Below are 16108 nucleotides of genomic sequence, written 5' to 3' on the forward strand. Positions count from 1 at the left end.
TAAAGTAGTGTGTTATCTGCATTCATGCACGTTGCCGCTCCCAACCGGCCTGGAGTGTGGATCAAATTCATAAATTAATGTAGTGTAGAATGTTCATTCATTCATTCATTCATTCATTCATTCATTCATTCATTCATTCATTGGTTTTGTATTATTCAATGCTTTCATGGTCACTAAGATATCCATATTTGTTTTGCTGGTCTTTGGATCATGATTATTTGCTGGTCTTTGGGAATGATTATTTTCAATAAATACTGCTATTTTTTAGCTGTACGTACAATAACAATACTGTAATTGGAGATGTGAAAAATATATTATTAAGAGCCGTTGAAACCAATTGAGAACTTCCAGTCCATGATTGAGAAAGTTTTGATTGGCGCAGTTACAATTAGGTCAATTAAAATATTTGCACTAAACGCCGCACATAACAGAGATTAGGCCATTTTCAGAGGGTGGATTATATCCGAAAACAAAACAACATTGAATTTTTTATTTTCAGGTATTTACATGAATTTGATACAGCTCGACAGGATTATTTGTAAGAAAACATCATTTTGAGCGGCGAGGGGTGCACAATTGATCAATTTAAGTGAGCGAGCATGCGTTCTTTTAGAATGTGGGAGGAAACCGTAATATGCAGGGAAACTCCACACTGGCATGGGGAAACATGCAGACTTCAAATAATCGGGCCTGAGCCAAAATTTGAGCAACAATTGCAGAATGAGACAAATGTGCTAACCACTCGCACTCTGTGTTGTCTAGTCTTGAAACCGACGTGTGCCCCAATTTGCTCTTGATAAAGATACAACCCATGGCTTGGTCCCTTTTTTATGTCAGGAGCAAAAACATAATTTACGCCACGAGATAGCGCCAGCAAACTTTACAACATCAGGCCTCATTTCCATATAAGTGCATGACTGAAAAAGAAGATTGAGTCAATAAAGACTATAACACTGGCCATAGGGGTTAAAATGACTTTGAATCTCTGCTCTTGAAAATATGGAGAAGCTACTGAAAGTAAAGTGTGGTTAAAAATGCAAAAATAATAAAATAAATAAAAATAGTACGGCAGAAACAAAGAAAAAATATTTTGAGTAGTGCGGACACGATATTATGATTTATAATGCGTTTGTGGGGTTATAATTAAGTAGAATATTCCACCGGTTCTCAGCCATCTAATGAAGTTCAGTATTTTTGCAGCACTCCAATTGATGTCAAAGCGATTTTAAAAGTGCTAATATTGGGGGATTAAGTTGTAGAGCCGATTACGGGGTTGGACCATTTTAAAAACACACATTAAAAAAACATATTTTGGGCACTTCAGAATGGATTCATGCCATTTCCATTCATGTATATGTGAATTTGATACAGCAGGGGAAAATGTATTTGAGACTCAAGTGATCTGAGTTGTGAGTCTGGACAACTCTAGAGTCAATGTACATGTGAATCTGCTTGAAGATCATTTGCAAAATTTCAAAGTGATAATATGACCTTTAACCTCAAACATTTTTTTGATTTGACATTCCTGAAAATGTGAAGAACTGCTGACCTTCATAAACCATCACGACAAAGTGATGATGGCACAGTCACACTTGGCGTTGATGAAAATGCTTGTTGATTCCTGTCAGTAAGGTCTCCAGACAGCCTCCGCATTTGCCGGGGAGCTACTGTGACTGGACTCCACCTCCACAGCTACGCCCTCATTCTGACTGGGCAAAGACGGGTGCAGGAGTGGGGAGCCTGTTGAGGCGTTAGTGCAAGGCGGTAGGATTCTCTGAGGGGAACGACCGTCACAGTTGCCTCCCCCGGCCATCATGGAGAACTGGTATGAGCCCGCAGCCGTGGAGTAGTACACGTGATACGGTGAGGAAGTGGACTGGAAGGGTCTATTCTGGCCCTGGTGTGGTGTATTTGACGGGTATGCGGGCGGCAGGTAAGTGTGATACCTCCCGGCAGGTGTGGTGGCCATAGCTGTCGCCATGGTGATGCCAAGGGCACTGTTGGTGACGGGATTGTGCGGGGGCGTGTAGGTGAATGCAGCCCTGGGGGGGTAATGCACACGCGGGTCTGAGAAGCGAGTGTCTGGCAAGGAGGGGACAGAGGTGAAAGATCGTTCCAAGGTCATCCTTGGGTCACTAAATGCGGTCAGGTCTGGACCTGAATGAGGGCAAAGTTCAAGTCTTATGATTTGGGTCTTTTGGTGTCATCACAATCTTAAAATGTGGATGTTACCTGTAAGACGTGAGGACAGCTCGCCGAGTGATGAGCGACTTGGTGAAAGGGGATTGGTCGTGTGGATGTTAGGTGTGCTTATCTGTCCAAGATAGGGATAGGATTGGTCATAGGACCATGATGGAGATGACTGCATCTGTCGTCCTTCTGAAATGGGACAATGTTAAAAAAATGTTACAGTAATTGATTGCCACATCATTTGAATTTTCGTATCTGAATTGTCAACACTTAACTGGTTAATCACATTAAATAGTTTCTTTTGAAAAATATTTATGTACCACAATTACACTGAAAAAAACAAGTATTTGATTTTCAGTTTTCACATGATTAAAATGTATGAAACTAAAATTTCGCATTTGCTTAATTATGAGGAAAAATGGACAATTACATTGGTTTATGACCACAAAATTACATTGGTTTATGTATTTGTTGGAATTCAATGAATCCAAGAATATTTTTTTCAGCTCATGATAGTCAAAGCACTTCATAGTGTGTTTGTGGAATATGAATTAAGCAGCACAATACACATATTTTCATCCTCCTCTAGGGCCTGTGATTTTTTCCACCTACTTCATTTCTGACAAAGGCTAATAAATTAGTCCATTATATAGAAATCCATGGCCTTCAGGCACTGTGATCTCATTTTCAGACAACAGCAAATGGCAAAAATGGCCGCCCTTTGGACTGGATTAAAATGGGACAATTTTGTGCATGAATTCATATTTCACACACACAATATTAATCAAAATTCCTTTCATCACTTTGCTGCTGTGAAATGTAAATTTCTCCACTGTGAGACTAATAAAGGCATATCCAATCCAATCCAATCCAATCCAATCCAATCCAAAATACCACATTTAGACTAGTGGGACCACACACAACACATTCTTGGAGAAGAAAAGTGTCTTTACTTCCAATATCAATTTCAGCATTGGAGGATTAAATATTCTTCTTGGGATATTCCAGGTGGTAATCACCGAGGAACTCAGGAGTAATACTGTTCCAAAGTGATAGCACAATCATGTGATAGGGATGTTGTACAATTGATCATTAGGAAAACAAAGACTTATCCAGCTTTATCTGTACAAAGCTACATATTGATATTGATTAATTACATTGACAGCATGATAACCCAGAGATGTGACTGGCTGGAAGTTACACAAGCTTCCCTTTTTGTTGGACATGTATATTGTGCACGTGAGTTAACTTTTTGTTTGACACTTTCGGCGTCACTACCAAGCAAATAAGAGGAAACGATACCATCATGTAGTGCCTCCGTGAGCTTCCGCGATGTCACAGAAACACAAACAGTAATGAGGAACCAGATTAAAAGAAAAGATGACGTTTGGTGTCTTTAATCTAAATCCGACGAGTTTTTGTTGTGATAAAGAAAAACGTTTCATCAAGTCTGCTGACAGAAACAGACTTGTTCTTATCTTTTGCGTCCCCTTGTTATTCTTACCAGTCGCTATTTGGGTGTGTACGGGGCTGGAGAACGTGGCCGAGTGCAATGTGGCCGCTGCCGTAGATTGACGCGTGCTGCAAGCAGAGGGCTGATGATGGTGATGATGAGAATGATGATGAGGATGATGATGGTGGTGTGGGGGGGTCACTCTCATCGTGCTCCGCCTCAGTTGCTCCAGCTCTGTGAGTCTCTCTGAAAAGGCCAATGAGCCGGGCTTAATGTCATCCATCTTCTGGCGATGACCTAAGAAATGATTTTGTTTAGTTTGATACAGCTTAGTTTGTATGTGTGTATGTGTTTATGCATGCATGTGTTGTTGGTTACATTTAAAAGCTACTAATGTGTGTGTGTGTGTGTGTGTGTGTGTGTGTGTGTGTGTGTGTGTGTGTGTGTGTGTGTGTGTGTGTGTGTCCAATCTCCAATTCTCCATGCACATGTACATGATTTATGCATACACATACACACACACGACTAAATTCTGATACTAATAAATATTAAAGTTTGTCAAATATGAAATTGTCGCACTGGTGATGTTTGTAAATGCATTCTTTTGCCTGGGGACCATTTGACGTATGGGGACAAAAAACCTGGTCCCCATAAAGAAAACATAAAAAACGTTTCAGAAAGGGTGGTCCCCAGAAGTGATGATCCGAGAAGTGGTCTCCTGAAAGCATAAAAACGCGTCTGTGTGTGTGTGTGTGTGTGTGTGTGTGTGTGCGTGCGTGTGTGTGCGTGCGTGCGTGTGTGTGTGCGCGCGCGTGTGAATGCGTGCGTGTGTGTGCTGAGTATTCAACCGCTATTACGCTATTATGTAGCTGAGCCACAATTTGTGAACAACTGTACTGTTGTCCTCAAAAAGATTTATAATTGACAAAATACATGCCACAAGACTGCGCCAACCCCTTCTTTTATATTGGACAGGTCAAAGCCTGTTTCTCCTTATCAAAGGAAAGAGCCCTATCACGAACTGTGAAAAAGTGCAACTGCCACGACCTCGTTAAATAGTTTTACATTGCCACTAGATGGCGCTCAAGCACTAGTTTTGTTCTCTCTTGCTCAATAAATTTTATAACTCCTAATAGATGCCCGAAGTCAGCACCAAAGTAGTATTTTTCCAGTAGACAGGCAACATCCCGACATTTCAACGCGTTCTGTGTCACCCAGATATCACGAAATGGTGTCAAAGTATTACTTTTTTTACGAGGCATGGCTTTTGAGCCATCTTGGGATATCTTGGTGTGTTTCAGAAAGAGCCCTAAAACAGTGGATAGGCCAAATTTTCAACGAAGGGCAGGTTCCTCCAAATAAAATCATTTTAATAAAATCATTTTAATAATAATAATAATAATAATAATAATACATTTCATTTACAAGCCCCTTTCCAAACTCTCAAGGACACTTTGCAGTAACAGGTTAATTATGGGTTGTTTTTCTGCGGGTGAGCAGCGGCAGCCAGACGCGCCTGTCACATTTTGGTTTGCGACCAACGGGTGGCACTGTAGGCCCACACTCTGTCAGGTTTGTTTCATCTTGTCATCGATGAGAAGGTTTCTTCAGCCGTCATCTGTACAATTTTGAAGGTTTCGGACGTTGTTCCTACATTCCAATCAGTGGGGCCACAGGGAGGGGTCCTCTGCCCCCCCAACCTGAGAGTAGGGACCTATCATAGCTGTGTCCGGCGCCACCATTTCTGGACATTAGGGATATATAAATAGGGCCGATACGACCAGTCAGACTTTAGTTCGCTGACGAAGCCTCTTGGATAGGAGGCGAAACGTCCGAAACCTTCAAAATTGTACAGATGACGGCTGAAGAAACCTTCTCATCGATGGACCACTCCTGTCCGACTGAGAGCTTACACAGACGTTCATCTTGTCATGTCAGATACAGTACGCACGTGCACGCACGCACAGACTCTCTCTCACACACACACACACACACACACACACACACACACACACACACACACACACACACACACACACACACACACACACACACACACACACACACACACACACACACCACAAAATGAAATATGAAATAGTTGATTATGGGTCGTGAGTAGGAAGAGAAAGCAGTTAACCAACATGTTCCTAAAGTAATTATAATTGATTGTTAATAGTTTACATTGTAAATTTACCACAAATTATCACAAAACACTTTCAGATCATTTCAAACTCACCCTATAACCCTAAAAAATACATATTTTGAAGGTTTTGGATCAATAACCGAGGATAGACTCTAAAGGCAATAAAGACCAAAAGGTTAAGATGAAATAGACGGGGCTTCAATGTATCCTCATGGTTCAAGTGTGTGAGGGACTAGCTACAGTCGTGCAGTAACCGTTGAGAGTAGAACTGACGTGAGAGAGGAAGTTGGCGTTTACATCACTGACTCACATAACTGTGAATTTGGAAGCAATGATTTTTTTTTCAAGCTTACCAAACAAGAAAACAAATAGACTTCTTTCAAGTAGAATTGTGGCTACAAGATGCAATTATTTGATCTTGATCACTTGAAGGTGGTGTGATTCCAAGAGTAATGGACATTTAAAGATCCGCTATTTGAACTGTTACTCACGTCGTGGCTCTCTGGGACCATCCACTGTGATTTTGATGGCTCTCTGGTATGTCGCCACCTGAGATGGGTTGGTGAACATTGTGATGGTTAGGGTGAAACTCTTTCCTATGGAATGTGGAGAGAGAAAAGCAAACAAGCGATGATATAAAACAAAATGGAAAAATACCGAAAGTGTCTTGTAATTGTTCAAACCCATTTGCTGTAATCATACTGTGAAGTTCTCTCTCTTAACACTCTTACCAATATTTATCCATTTAAAGGAAGGGAAAAAAGCCCTACAACATGACTCAGCAAAAAGCAGGCAAATAAAAGCACAGTTTGGGCACAAAAAGTAAGTAAAAGTGTTGAATTTGTGCCACAAGTTATTTGGGTTACCATATTTAGTTATATGAGAATGGGGCACTGCCCCTTTTTAGTAGCTATTAAAGAGAGCAGCTGAAGCATGTTTGAAAAAAAAAGATTTAAAATAAACTGTAACAATATTGTCAAGAAATTTGACAAGACCGTCCATCAATATGAAGCAGCGTATGCCAAACAACGTCAGCAAAACGGGAAGGTGTGACTAATGATGAGCAAGTTCATCTTTCCTTCAACACCTTCAGTCAAACCATTTGCCAGCTGACTTGTTTTCTTCGTCTATTATGTTGTGTTCGCATCAATGTGAAATTATTTGAATTATTCTGAAGCAGTGTTGTACATTCCGGTAGGAGAATATGCCTGTCAAGTTCAAAACGAATGTTACACAATGATTAATATTACTTCAGTAATTTGCATCACATTATCAATTCATAGGCAACAATAAAAACCCTTCATTGGCTGTCATGAGTAGCATGTGTAGAAATAAATAAAGAAATGCATACATAAATAGATACTGTATATGAGTTAACTTTTCAAGACTCCATTTATTTGTGACTATTTTGGTGTTGAAACATCATTTGTGAGCACTGCTACAAAGCAATGTTACATGTCGTCCAATTGTGAAATGCTGTCCCATCATCCTGGACTAACAACAAAACGCTGGTGCCACAAGTTGGCGAAATCTTACAGCATTTGTCCAAAAATGTTGGAGTCTATAAGGAAAAATACAAGCACAGAGAACTTGTATTTCGTTTTGCGTGCGTGGAAATAAAAGCTCTTTGTTTTCTTTTTTCATTTTAAAAACACGCTGCTGCTGCTTTAAATAGATATGTTCAGCTATTTGCCTAACAGTTGGGCACGTGCACTGTGTGTGTGTGTGTGTGTGTGTGTGTGTGTGTGTGTGTGTGTGTGTGTGTGTGTGTGTGTGTGTGTGTGTGTGTGTGTGTGTGCGTGTGTGTGTGTGTGTGAATGTGAGTGTGAGTGCGTTTGTGAGAGGGGACAAGGGGAAGTTAGTTTGAATAGCAACTTGTATTCATTCACTTGCCCTTTCCCATGTATGTATGTCAGAGTGCTGTGCTTCTTCTTTTTTTAAAGCAACAATAAGGTGTAGGTTAGCACAAGTAAACAACAGCATACCCCTCCCGCTCCGGCCGACGAAGCGCAGGTCATTGAATCGGGCTACTTGGTTTTTAATAGCAGCCGTTGCGTTACGGAGCTCTGCCGAGTAGTTCTCGTCGTTACCTGCCATCACTGTCACCATGGTGCCATCGGGGACCTCGCCAAGTGCAACCACCTGATCAAGGCCCAGAAAAAAAACAAATATTAATAACAAAGGACTTCAGAATCAGAAATGTAGTGTTCAACGTTTTTGAGTTAATGATTCAAACTATGGCCCGGGGGCAGTTTGAGGGCCCCCATCTGTTTTTTTTTTGTGGTCCACGGAATATGCTTAAAACAGCATTTCACACAGCCACAATCGTGATTGAAAAAGGAAAATATCCTCCTTTGATGTGAAGGACACATAGCTTCTTCTTCTTTCTTCTTTTCCTTTCGGCTTTTCCCTTCAAGGGGTCGCCACAGCAAATCAGTGTCCTCCATCTTTAGGGGTTTGATCCGCATGTTTGTTTTGGCCAAGCTTTTACGTCAAATGCCCTTCCTGACACAACCCTCTGTGTTTATCCGGGCTTGGGACCGGCACAAGAAGACTTATGTCCCTTTGTGGCTACAGAACAAGCAACTCGCTCAGTAAAAGGCTCCAAAAGATACTGCTGATAATTCTTCAAACAGTACATTAATTTAATATGCAGCTTTTATTGAGGTGTAATAAAAAAAAAATGCAAGAAAAATATCCGGATGGATGGATGAATACATAGCTAGCTAGAGAGAGAGAGAAAGTGAGAGAGAGAGAGAGCGAGAGAGAGAGAGAGAGAGGGAGATGGACATCATATTCTTGCATCACAACAGTAATCTGTCATCAGTAATGTGTAACTGGGGCTTCATTAGGATGTATTACATTGCACGCACGTGCACGAGTGTTTGCGAGCGTGAGCGCCCGCGAGCGAGCTAATGCAGCAAACCCTCTAAATGAGTTGGGTCTGCGGCTAAAAGCCACTATTGCCACAAATGCGTTTTTGCAAAAAGTACAGGAAAAGTCAACAGGATGTAAAAAGTGAATTAATCCCACCCGCGGAAAAAAAATACAAATACTGGAATCTACGACGTGCATCAAATGATGTATTTCATCAGGTAGCATTTTTTAAAATTCATCTTGTGAATGAGAATATAATTGTTCTGCCTGTCACTCTACGTCATGGGCAAAGACAGATGGATGAAGATACATTTCAGCATTTGTCCTAAATTGATACTTTCAAATGAATTAAATGCAATCAGATGATTTCACACCCGAGGGTCTCTTACAGTATATTGACACAGTGGTTTGGATTCACATGCAAGTGAGATCAGGCAGTAGTATGAAACTCAAGGCCCAGGAACCAGATCCATTCACACATCCAGATCACTTGGGACAGCAATTCAAGTGCTCCTTCTTCATATTTTCACATTAAATAAACTGTTAATGGTCTTTGGGTTTAATAAAAATTGGAACCATTTTTTGAGATAAAAAAAATGAAGTATATTTTTTTGTAATTTGAAGTTAAGTGAACGATAGTGAAGCGACATATTTTTCCTTGACTTCAGAATAAAAAAGAGATGTTATTTGACATCCATCATAATGATGATGACAAATTTCCGATCATTACTCCTCTGTGTCTTGTGAATAAAATAACACACTTGATCTCGGATCTCCTTACAAGCACCAAACAACATCCGGATGCGGGCAAAAAAATAGAGGACGCATGGAAGCTTTCTGACCTTAAAAGCAATTGGGAGAGTTTTGTTGCATCTCCAATGTGTGGGCAGCACCGAACACAAAAAGTTAGGACTGTCTGTCTTCACCAGATCGCCCGGATGATCTGACAGCACCTACCAAATGAAGAATGAATTGTTTAGTTTTGCATCATACAACCGTAAATAAGGAGTGCCCATTTTACCATGTCCCGGTCGGCCATGCGCAACTTGCCCACCAGCGACGCTCCGCCTCCCGCCTCCTGGGCACCCAGGGCCTCGGCCATCTTTCCCCCCGAGGCCAGGGTGGTGGATGGGGGGGTGTAACGCCGGCCAGGGCAAGGGTCTGCAAAAGACATTGATTGACAAACCACAATGAAAAGGTGCTCAGGATTAATTCCTAAAAACTGGAAAGACAAGCACGAAAAGTATTCAGACCTAGAATGTGAACAGTGAGACATTTTCACTATTCAGGCAACAACATGAAGCAATTTCATCACACTTAAAAATATATTAAAAAGTCATCTTGGTGCTCAGATCCCACACCTAAATGTATTACCTGGAATAAGAGTCATCCAGATTTAGTGCACATTTCAAATTTGTGAGTCACAATATATGGTTCACATGCCCACTATAATGATCACTAATGCATGCTGTCTGCTTCAAAACCTCCTTCATATACAATAAGGTTCAATTTTTATTGACGTTTAGAATTTGTGATGTGGTTTGCAAAACTTTGACATGACACGGGCATATAATGTAGTAATTATTACAATAATATGTGTATTGTATTGTAAAAAACAAACAAATAAATAAGGGACTTAAGTTACATGGTAGGATTAATAAAGTGCGTATACACTATCAATATAGCATATGCGTTTTAACATAGCAAGGCCAATTCAGTTTTACTTGATTGTTTTACGACTGACATTGCTTTCACTTCACTTAATTAAACTATTATTTAGCACCAATAAATTTAATTACTTTAACTCAGGATGTCAAAATGAATATTTTTTTACCGACAACTCATCCAAGTAAAAAAATAATAATTGTGTAAAAAAATCACTTTTTGACTATTCATTAATGCATGATTTGTTTTGCACTGGTGTATTTCTTATTGTGCTAAATTTGATGCCTGCCATTCGATTTATCCCATTCGGATCGATCCATGTCAAAAACACTTCATATGAAACGCAACCCTTTGTATTGTAATAATAATAATCAATTAAATTAAATAATAATCAATAAAAAATGTTGTACCGTATTTGGCGTCCCAAAGAAAGACCATTTTTGTGATTATATCAGTCAATAAACGTCCAGACAAGTCTTCGTTTCCGCTTTTCTGTCTTCTTATGGATGATATAAGTCCTTCTTCAATAACAGATTCCGATAGTTTGCTTCCTCTCCAGCCGCGAGTAACGGGGGGAAAAGATGCAAAACAACCTCAAGGCTGCCACGATTGAGCGTTCAAAAACGCAGACGGGAACGGGAGCGAGAAGGTGAAGAAACGCGTAGCTCGTTTCAACACAAAAAAGTGGTCATATTCGCAGCCAACACACTGGCGTGTGTGTGTGCACGCGTAGCTTCCCCGTAAATGGCCATTGACGCTCACAGCCACTGAATTTTTAGAGGAACAACCGCATGTTTGAGTCTCATATGGACTGCGCCGCGGTTGCTCATTGCTGGCAGCTGATTGGTCGCTTAGATGGCAGTGCTGTGATAGACGGTAGAAAGCACCAATCAGGTTATTATCCGTCCGCAAGAATGGGTGGTGGCTTGGCTTTTCGGTTTGGGACGGAGTCTCCACTTATGACCTTCTCCAAAAGCTCATCAGGGACATAATTCCACATTACCATAAAAACATCCAATTGAAATGAGTAGGAAAATTGCAAGTTTAATTCATACATTCCTATCCCTGCATTCCCAGTTCTCCGCGAGTTCGGTTATTATCCACACGATTTATCTTTCTAATTATTTAAGACATTCATGATATATTGCAAAACTATTTTAATATTCCTTCAAATAGTACTTCACTTTTTTTACACAATCACAAAATAAAAATTGCAATTTAAGCTCGTATTGACTAATTACTCTACAGAATCAAATCATTCCAACGTCAAACTGTTCAGGTGCCCTATTCTACAGTTATTTTTCAATATTAACTTTTTTCATGGTCTATATTTTCCAAGAAAAATTGAAGTGTCAAATGTTGCATGGTCAATTAAAAAACCCTACTACATTTCACCCACGACTCAAACCGGTCCATGATCAAACATTTCTGTACATTGTGGACATCTCCAGAGATATTCTTTTTGATAATCCTCAAATTATAACATTTGCAGTATTCAATACTTTTACAATTGTTCAATTGTACCAAACCCTTACACAATGTTCAACTGATTCTAACCACGCTAACTTCACAATGGTCAACTTGCACATTCAGAACATATACGTAGTGACTTTCCACATTGTAATAACCCCCGCTGTCAAAATTCTACGTATCCATATCAAAATTCACAAATGGAGACATGGTGTACATTTGCACCCATTTCCACATTTCACACTGAAACTTCCAACAGGGTGAGAGAATTCTCCCTTCGCCGGAAGAAATATTTTGTTCAGAAAAACAGTAACTTCAAACCTATTTTTTACATTGCATTTAACAACATGGCTGTTCAGTTCAATATCATCCATTCTCCAGTCAAAGATCTCATTCTGTCATTTATAAGAATGCCAAATCGCTTTAAGTGGGCTGTGTATTTGTACAAAGTGATCATGCTGGCCTGTCCATGCAAACACGAGTAGAAAAAAAAATCAAATTTGCCCCTTGCAAAAGTCAACGAGAGGCTTTATTGTGGCGCAGGAGCTCCAAATGACTGTGTCACTTCAGTCAAAGCAGTTGTTCTGTTGTTGGTCAACCATGGTGCACGTGTGATGAAAAGTTGAACTATCACAAGGCAAGGTGAAGCTAAATCTGCCGTAGTTAATTTCCCCATTGTGGGACAATTAAAGGTTTTCTGATTCTTATTCTGAAAACAGGCCAGTACCAGTTTACGGCCAATAGGGGACAGTGAGGGATTGAAAGCATGGCTATGTTCAAGTCAAGATGCTGTCACACAGTTGATGTTTTCCTCGTAGCTATCCGATGTTGGTAAATTCTAAAAACAAACAAGTCATAAAATATTGTGGTCAGTGAAGGTGCACATTGTTTGAAAATAATCACACAGACGTTTTAATGTCTCTCCTTGCTTTGCACAAACTTGGCTGGCAGACTGACTTGAGGAATGTGAATATGTGCGCCATCATATGAGCTGTTTGGTTATACTGAAGAAAAAGATTCATCCTTGGTGGCGGAAGAGCTTCCTCCTGATGATATATAAAAATTGAAAAATAAGAAGAAAATCACAGATATCATCGAGTGACTGTAGTAATATAATTTTGACATAGTTGTCGATCATTCATTCAATCTAACTTTCCGATGAACAGAAATATGGCAATATTTTGTCCACCAAATACAATTTAAAGTTTAGCATGCCAAACTTGGTATTAAGTTCATCATTGAAGGGAGTGCATCATATTTGAGTGAAGCCAACATCCTATTGCCTTCCAGCTGCTGTCGCAAGTGTTTTAACAAAACGCCAGTCTGCCCCTGTGGCCAAAGGGAATGATAAAAAATGTAAATGTCTCTTTTCGTGTTTGGCCCAGAGCTGAGCGGGATGTGATTTGCCCTCGGAAATATTTATATTCTGTCTCGATAACAGTCCTCTTTTCTCCCATAATAAGAGAAAAATAAAGTCATGGCATCATCTTTATACGTCTTTGAAAACAGCAAGAAAAATTGCACAATTATTGGTAACACTTTAAATTCAAGCATTAGACCGAAAAGATACCGTATGTTCTAACACCCTGGTTTGATCATCTTTCAATTCAACAGAAGACAACAATTGGAAAGATGGACACAAATGTGGCACAGCGGGCATTTAGGATTTTTGAGAATGCACCACAAATTCTCTTTTTGGGATTTGAATTTCTTGGATTTATTCCTTTCGATATTAATCTGGAGTTCGAACATGCAATTCTCAATGAAATAAACGACCCACATTCCTCCCCATTTATTAATGTCAGCAGAAACCTGGCTTTTCGAAAGAGGTTTTGTTATTGTTGGTTAGAGGGGCACAACTTATTTCCAGGTGAACAAGGGTTTGATTGCACTGAACCTATAACAAGCAAAAAGAAATCCTCGCATCTGTCATTGATTCTTACAAAATGCAGCATTTTGAAGCTATAAATACTTTGGTAATATCCTCAACAAGTACCCCTGCACAAGCTAAAGAGAAAGAGATGTTCACGTTTTCTCATATTTGAAAAGGTCAAAGCGATAATTTTCGGCATGAACGCGGAAAAATCAGGTCAATGACAGAAGTTGTGGCTTTACCAAAGAGTTCGCTGCCCGAACGGCCTTTCCTCATCAAGAACATGGCCAAAGATAGCGGACCGGAACCAGAGAAAGCTCCGGGATTCATGCTGATATCCTCAGCAGGTGACAGCCACTTGTCCAATTTCCAAGTCGAGCTCAAGGAAAACAACCAATGATAACAAACGACTTAAATAATATTTCAAAGAAAACAAACAAGGTTAATAAAAATGTAGGGAGATGATCAACCCCGAAGAAAGAGATTTCAGTCACCTCCATCAGCAGTTTTTATACTCTCATTTATCTCTCCCTCCTTCCCCCTTTAGCATAAAAAAACACCAAAATGCGAAAGAAAAAGAGCAGTCAGTCAAGCTGAATTCATCCTCGCTTCTAAAGCTCGTAGCCACAGGGGACATGAGTCCACTTTGCCCTCAGGCACTTTCACAGTAGCTAATTTCATTTTCACTTGCTACTCAGTGCCATATTCTCCATATTTTTGGGTCGCTCCCATAATCTCCAAGCCCATTCCCTTTCATGTTCATCTCATTTGAAAACTGCAATTCAAAAATGAGGGGCTGACAAATGTGAACAACAAAATAATTTTATATTGCATAAGCAGTTTGGAATACTCTTTTTTTGTTGATTTTATTTGACTGTCATTTGCACTGCAGTCGAATTCCACAAGAAATATTTTGCACCAACCTTTCAATAATATGAATGTGCATTTTAATGAATGAGAATATGGTGGGTAAAGTAATTTATTCCAGTACTGGGAGTTGAATTCAAAAAGTAAACCCCCAGTGGTACACAGACTCTCTGGTGCTATGTGAAAGAATCACTGAATCAAATTTTCAAACTGTGCGTTATGTTTAATGTTTTATTTTTAAGGACTGTTCAGTTGTATTAAACTTTTATGTACGATATATTTGCATTCAACATGGGAGAAATGTTTGTTTTCACAAATGAGTTTTCATCGGCCAAAAATCCTGGAACAAAAATCACTTTGAGTGGTTATTACGTAACAGAACTCATAAGTAAGAGTGATCCAAATGTGAAATATGAAAATTAGACTCTCGGGAAAGCTGGCATATGTGTTTTGGGCTGTGAGATTGGTGCAGGTAGCCTATGCAAGCAGAGTGACCACAAAAACTCAGCACCATATCATGAATGTCAACTATGGTGGTGGTGCTGTCCGTGGTGCTGAAAGAATGGCTTGCTCTGAAAACGTAGACTTGAGTATTTAACTACCGGTACTATCACAATATATCTCAGCGTTAACATCAATTATCTGTGCTTTTGTTCCGAGTGTACATTACTAATAAAAGATGTATCTACCATAGTCTTGGTACTCTAATACTATCGAGAATGGCAGATGCAGTCGACCACTGTGCCGCACTTAGCCAATTATTTCAACTGAAAAAATAGGAATTATAAGACCCCATCTCAATAAATGAAGATATAAACTACAATTGACCTCTGTAAAAATTAACATGCCTACTTTGACAAAGTAAGCCGTCGAAATGACAGATATTTGTTTTAAAACAAGTGGCCCGGTGGTCCAGGAGTGAGTGCATCGACGTCACAGTGCACAGGTAAGGGGTTAAATTCCAGTTCCGGGCTCCCTGTGTGGGGTTTGCATGATCCAGGACCTGGGTGGGTTTTCTCCAGATTCTCCGGTTGCCACCCAAATTCCAAAAACATACTGATTGAACACCTTAAATTGTCCCAAGGTGTGAGTGGGAGTGCGAGTGTGAGCGGGTGGCTGTTCATCTCTGTGTGCAATTGTCTGGTAATCGGTTCAGGGTGTCCCCTGCCTACTGCTCGAAGAGGATAAGCAGATTTGAAAATGAATGAATATTTTCAAATAAGGGAAGCATCTCTTTCAGTACAATTACAAAGTATATATCCTACAATGGTGAAGTTGTACATTTCTCTGGCTTCAATGAGGACTGCGTAGGTTTATTTCACATTCTCGCTCAATGACGCTGTGAATGTGAGCGTTAATTGTCATCTGCATCTAGATGGCCTCTGGAGGACTGGCGACCAGGGCCGAGTCTACCTATAACCCAAAATGAACTGGGACGGGCTCCAGTTGACCCTTAATGAGGACAAGCTGCATGGAAAATGGATGAATTAAAAAGCCAGCAGCTACGTCTCCCCTTGGCTGAAGAAGCCTGAGGGCAGCTACAATGGCAGCACCCAGATCAATATTG

General features: G+C 40.1%; 1 protein-coding gene across 2 annotated transcripts; it reads right to left on the reverse strand.

Moving 5' to 3' along the window:
* Positions 1-481: 481 nt before the first annotated feature.
* runx1 (RUNX family transcription factor 1) lies at positions 482-14026 on the reverse strand. Of its 2 annotated transcripts, none has more exons than XM_088994167.1 (8): positions 13917-14026; positions 9688-9827; positions 9509-9619; positions 7775-7931; positions 6281-6385; positions 3695-3940; positions 2233-2379; positions 482-2157 (listed from the first exon to the last, which is right to left on the reverse strand). In XM_088994167.1, the coding sequence occupies exons 1-8, from the start codon at positions 14002-14004 to the stop codon at positions 1625-1627; spliced, it is 1527 nt and encodes a 508-aa protein (XP_088850293.1). In that variant the 5' UTR covers positions 14005-14026; the 3' UTR covers positions 482-1624. The 2 variants fall into 2 exon arrangements, with proteins under 2 accessions (XP_088850293.1, XP_088850376.1); XM_088994250.1 differs by lacking the exon at positions 13917-14026 and adding an exon at positions 10742-11058.
* Positions 14027-16108: the final 2082 nt, after the last annotated feature.

This window comes from Hippocampus bargibanti, linkage group LG01, assembly GCF_051943395.1.
Source record: "Hippocampus bargibanti isolate YZ-2025 linkage group LG01, ASM5194339v1, whole genome shotgun sequence".
Taxonomy (NCBI): Eukaryota; Metazoa; Chordata; class Actinopteri; order Syngnathiformes; family Syngnathidae; genus Hippocampus; species Hippocampus bargibanti.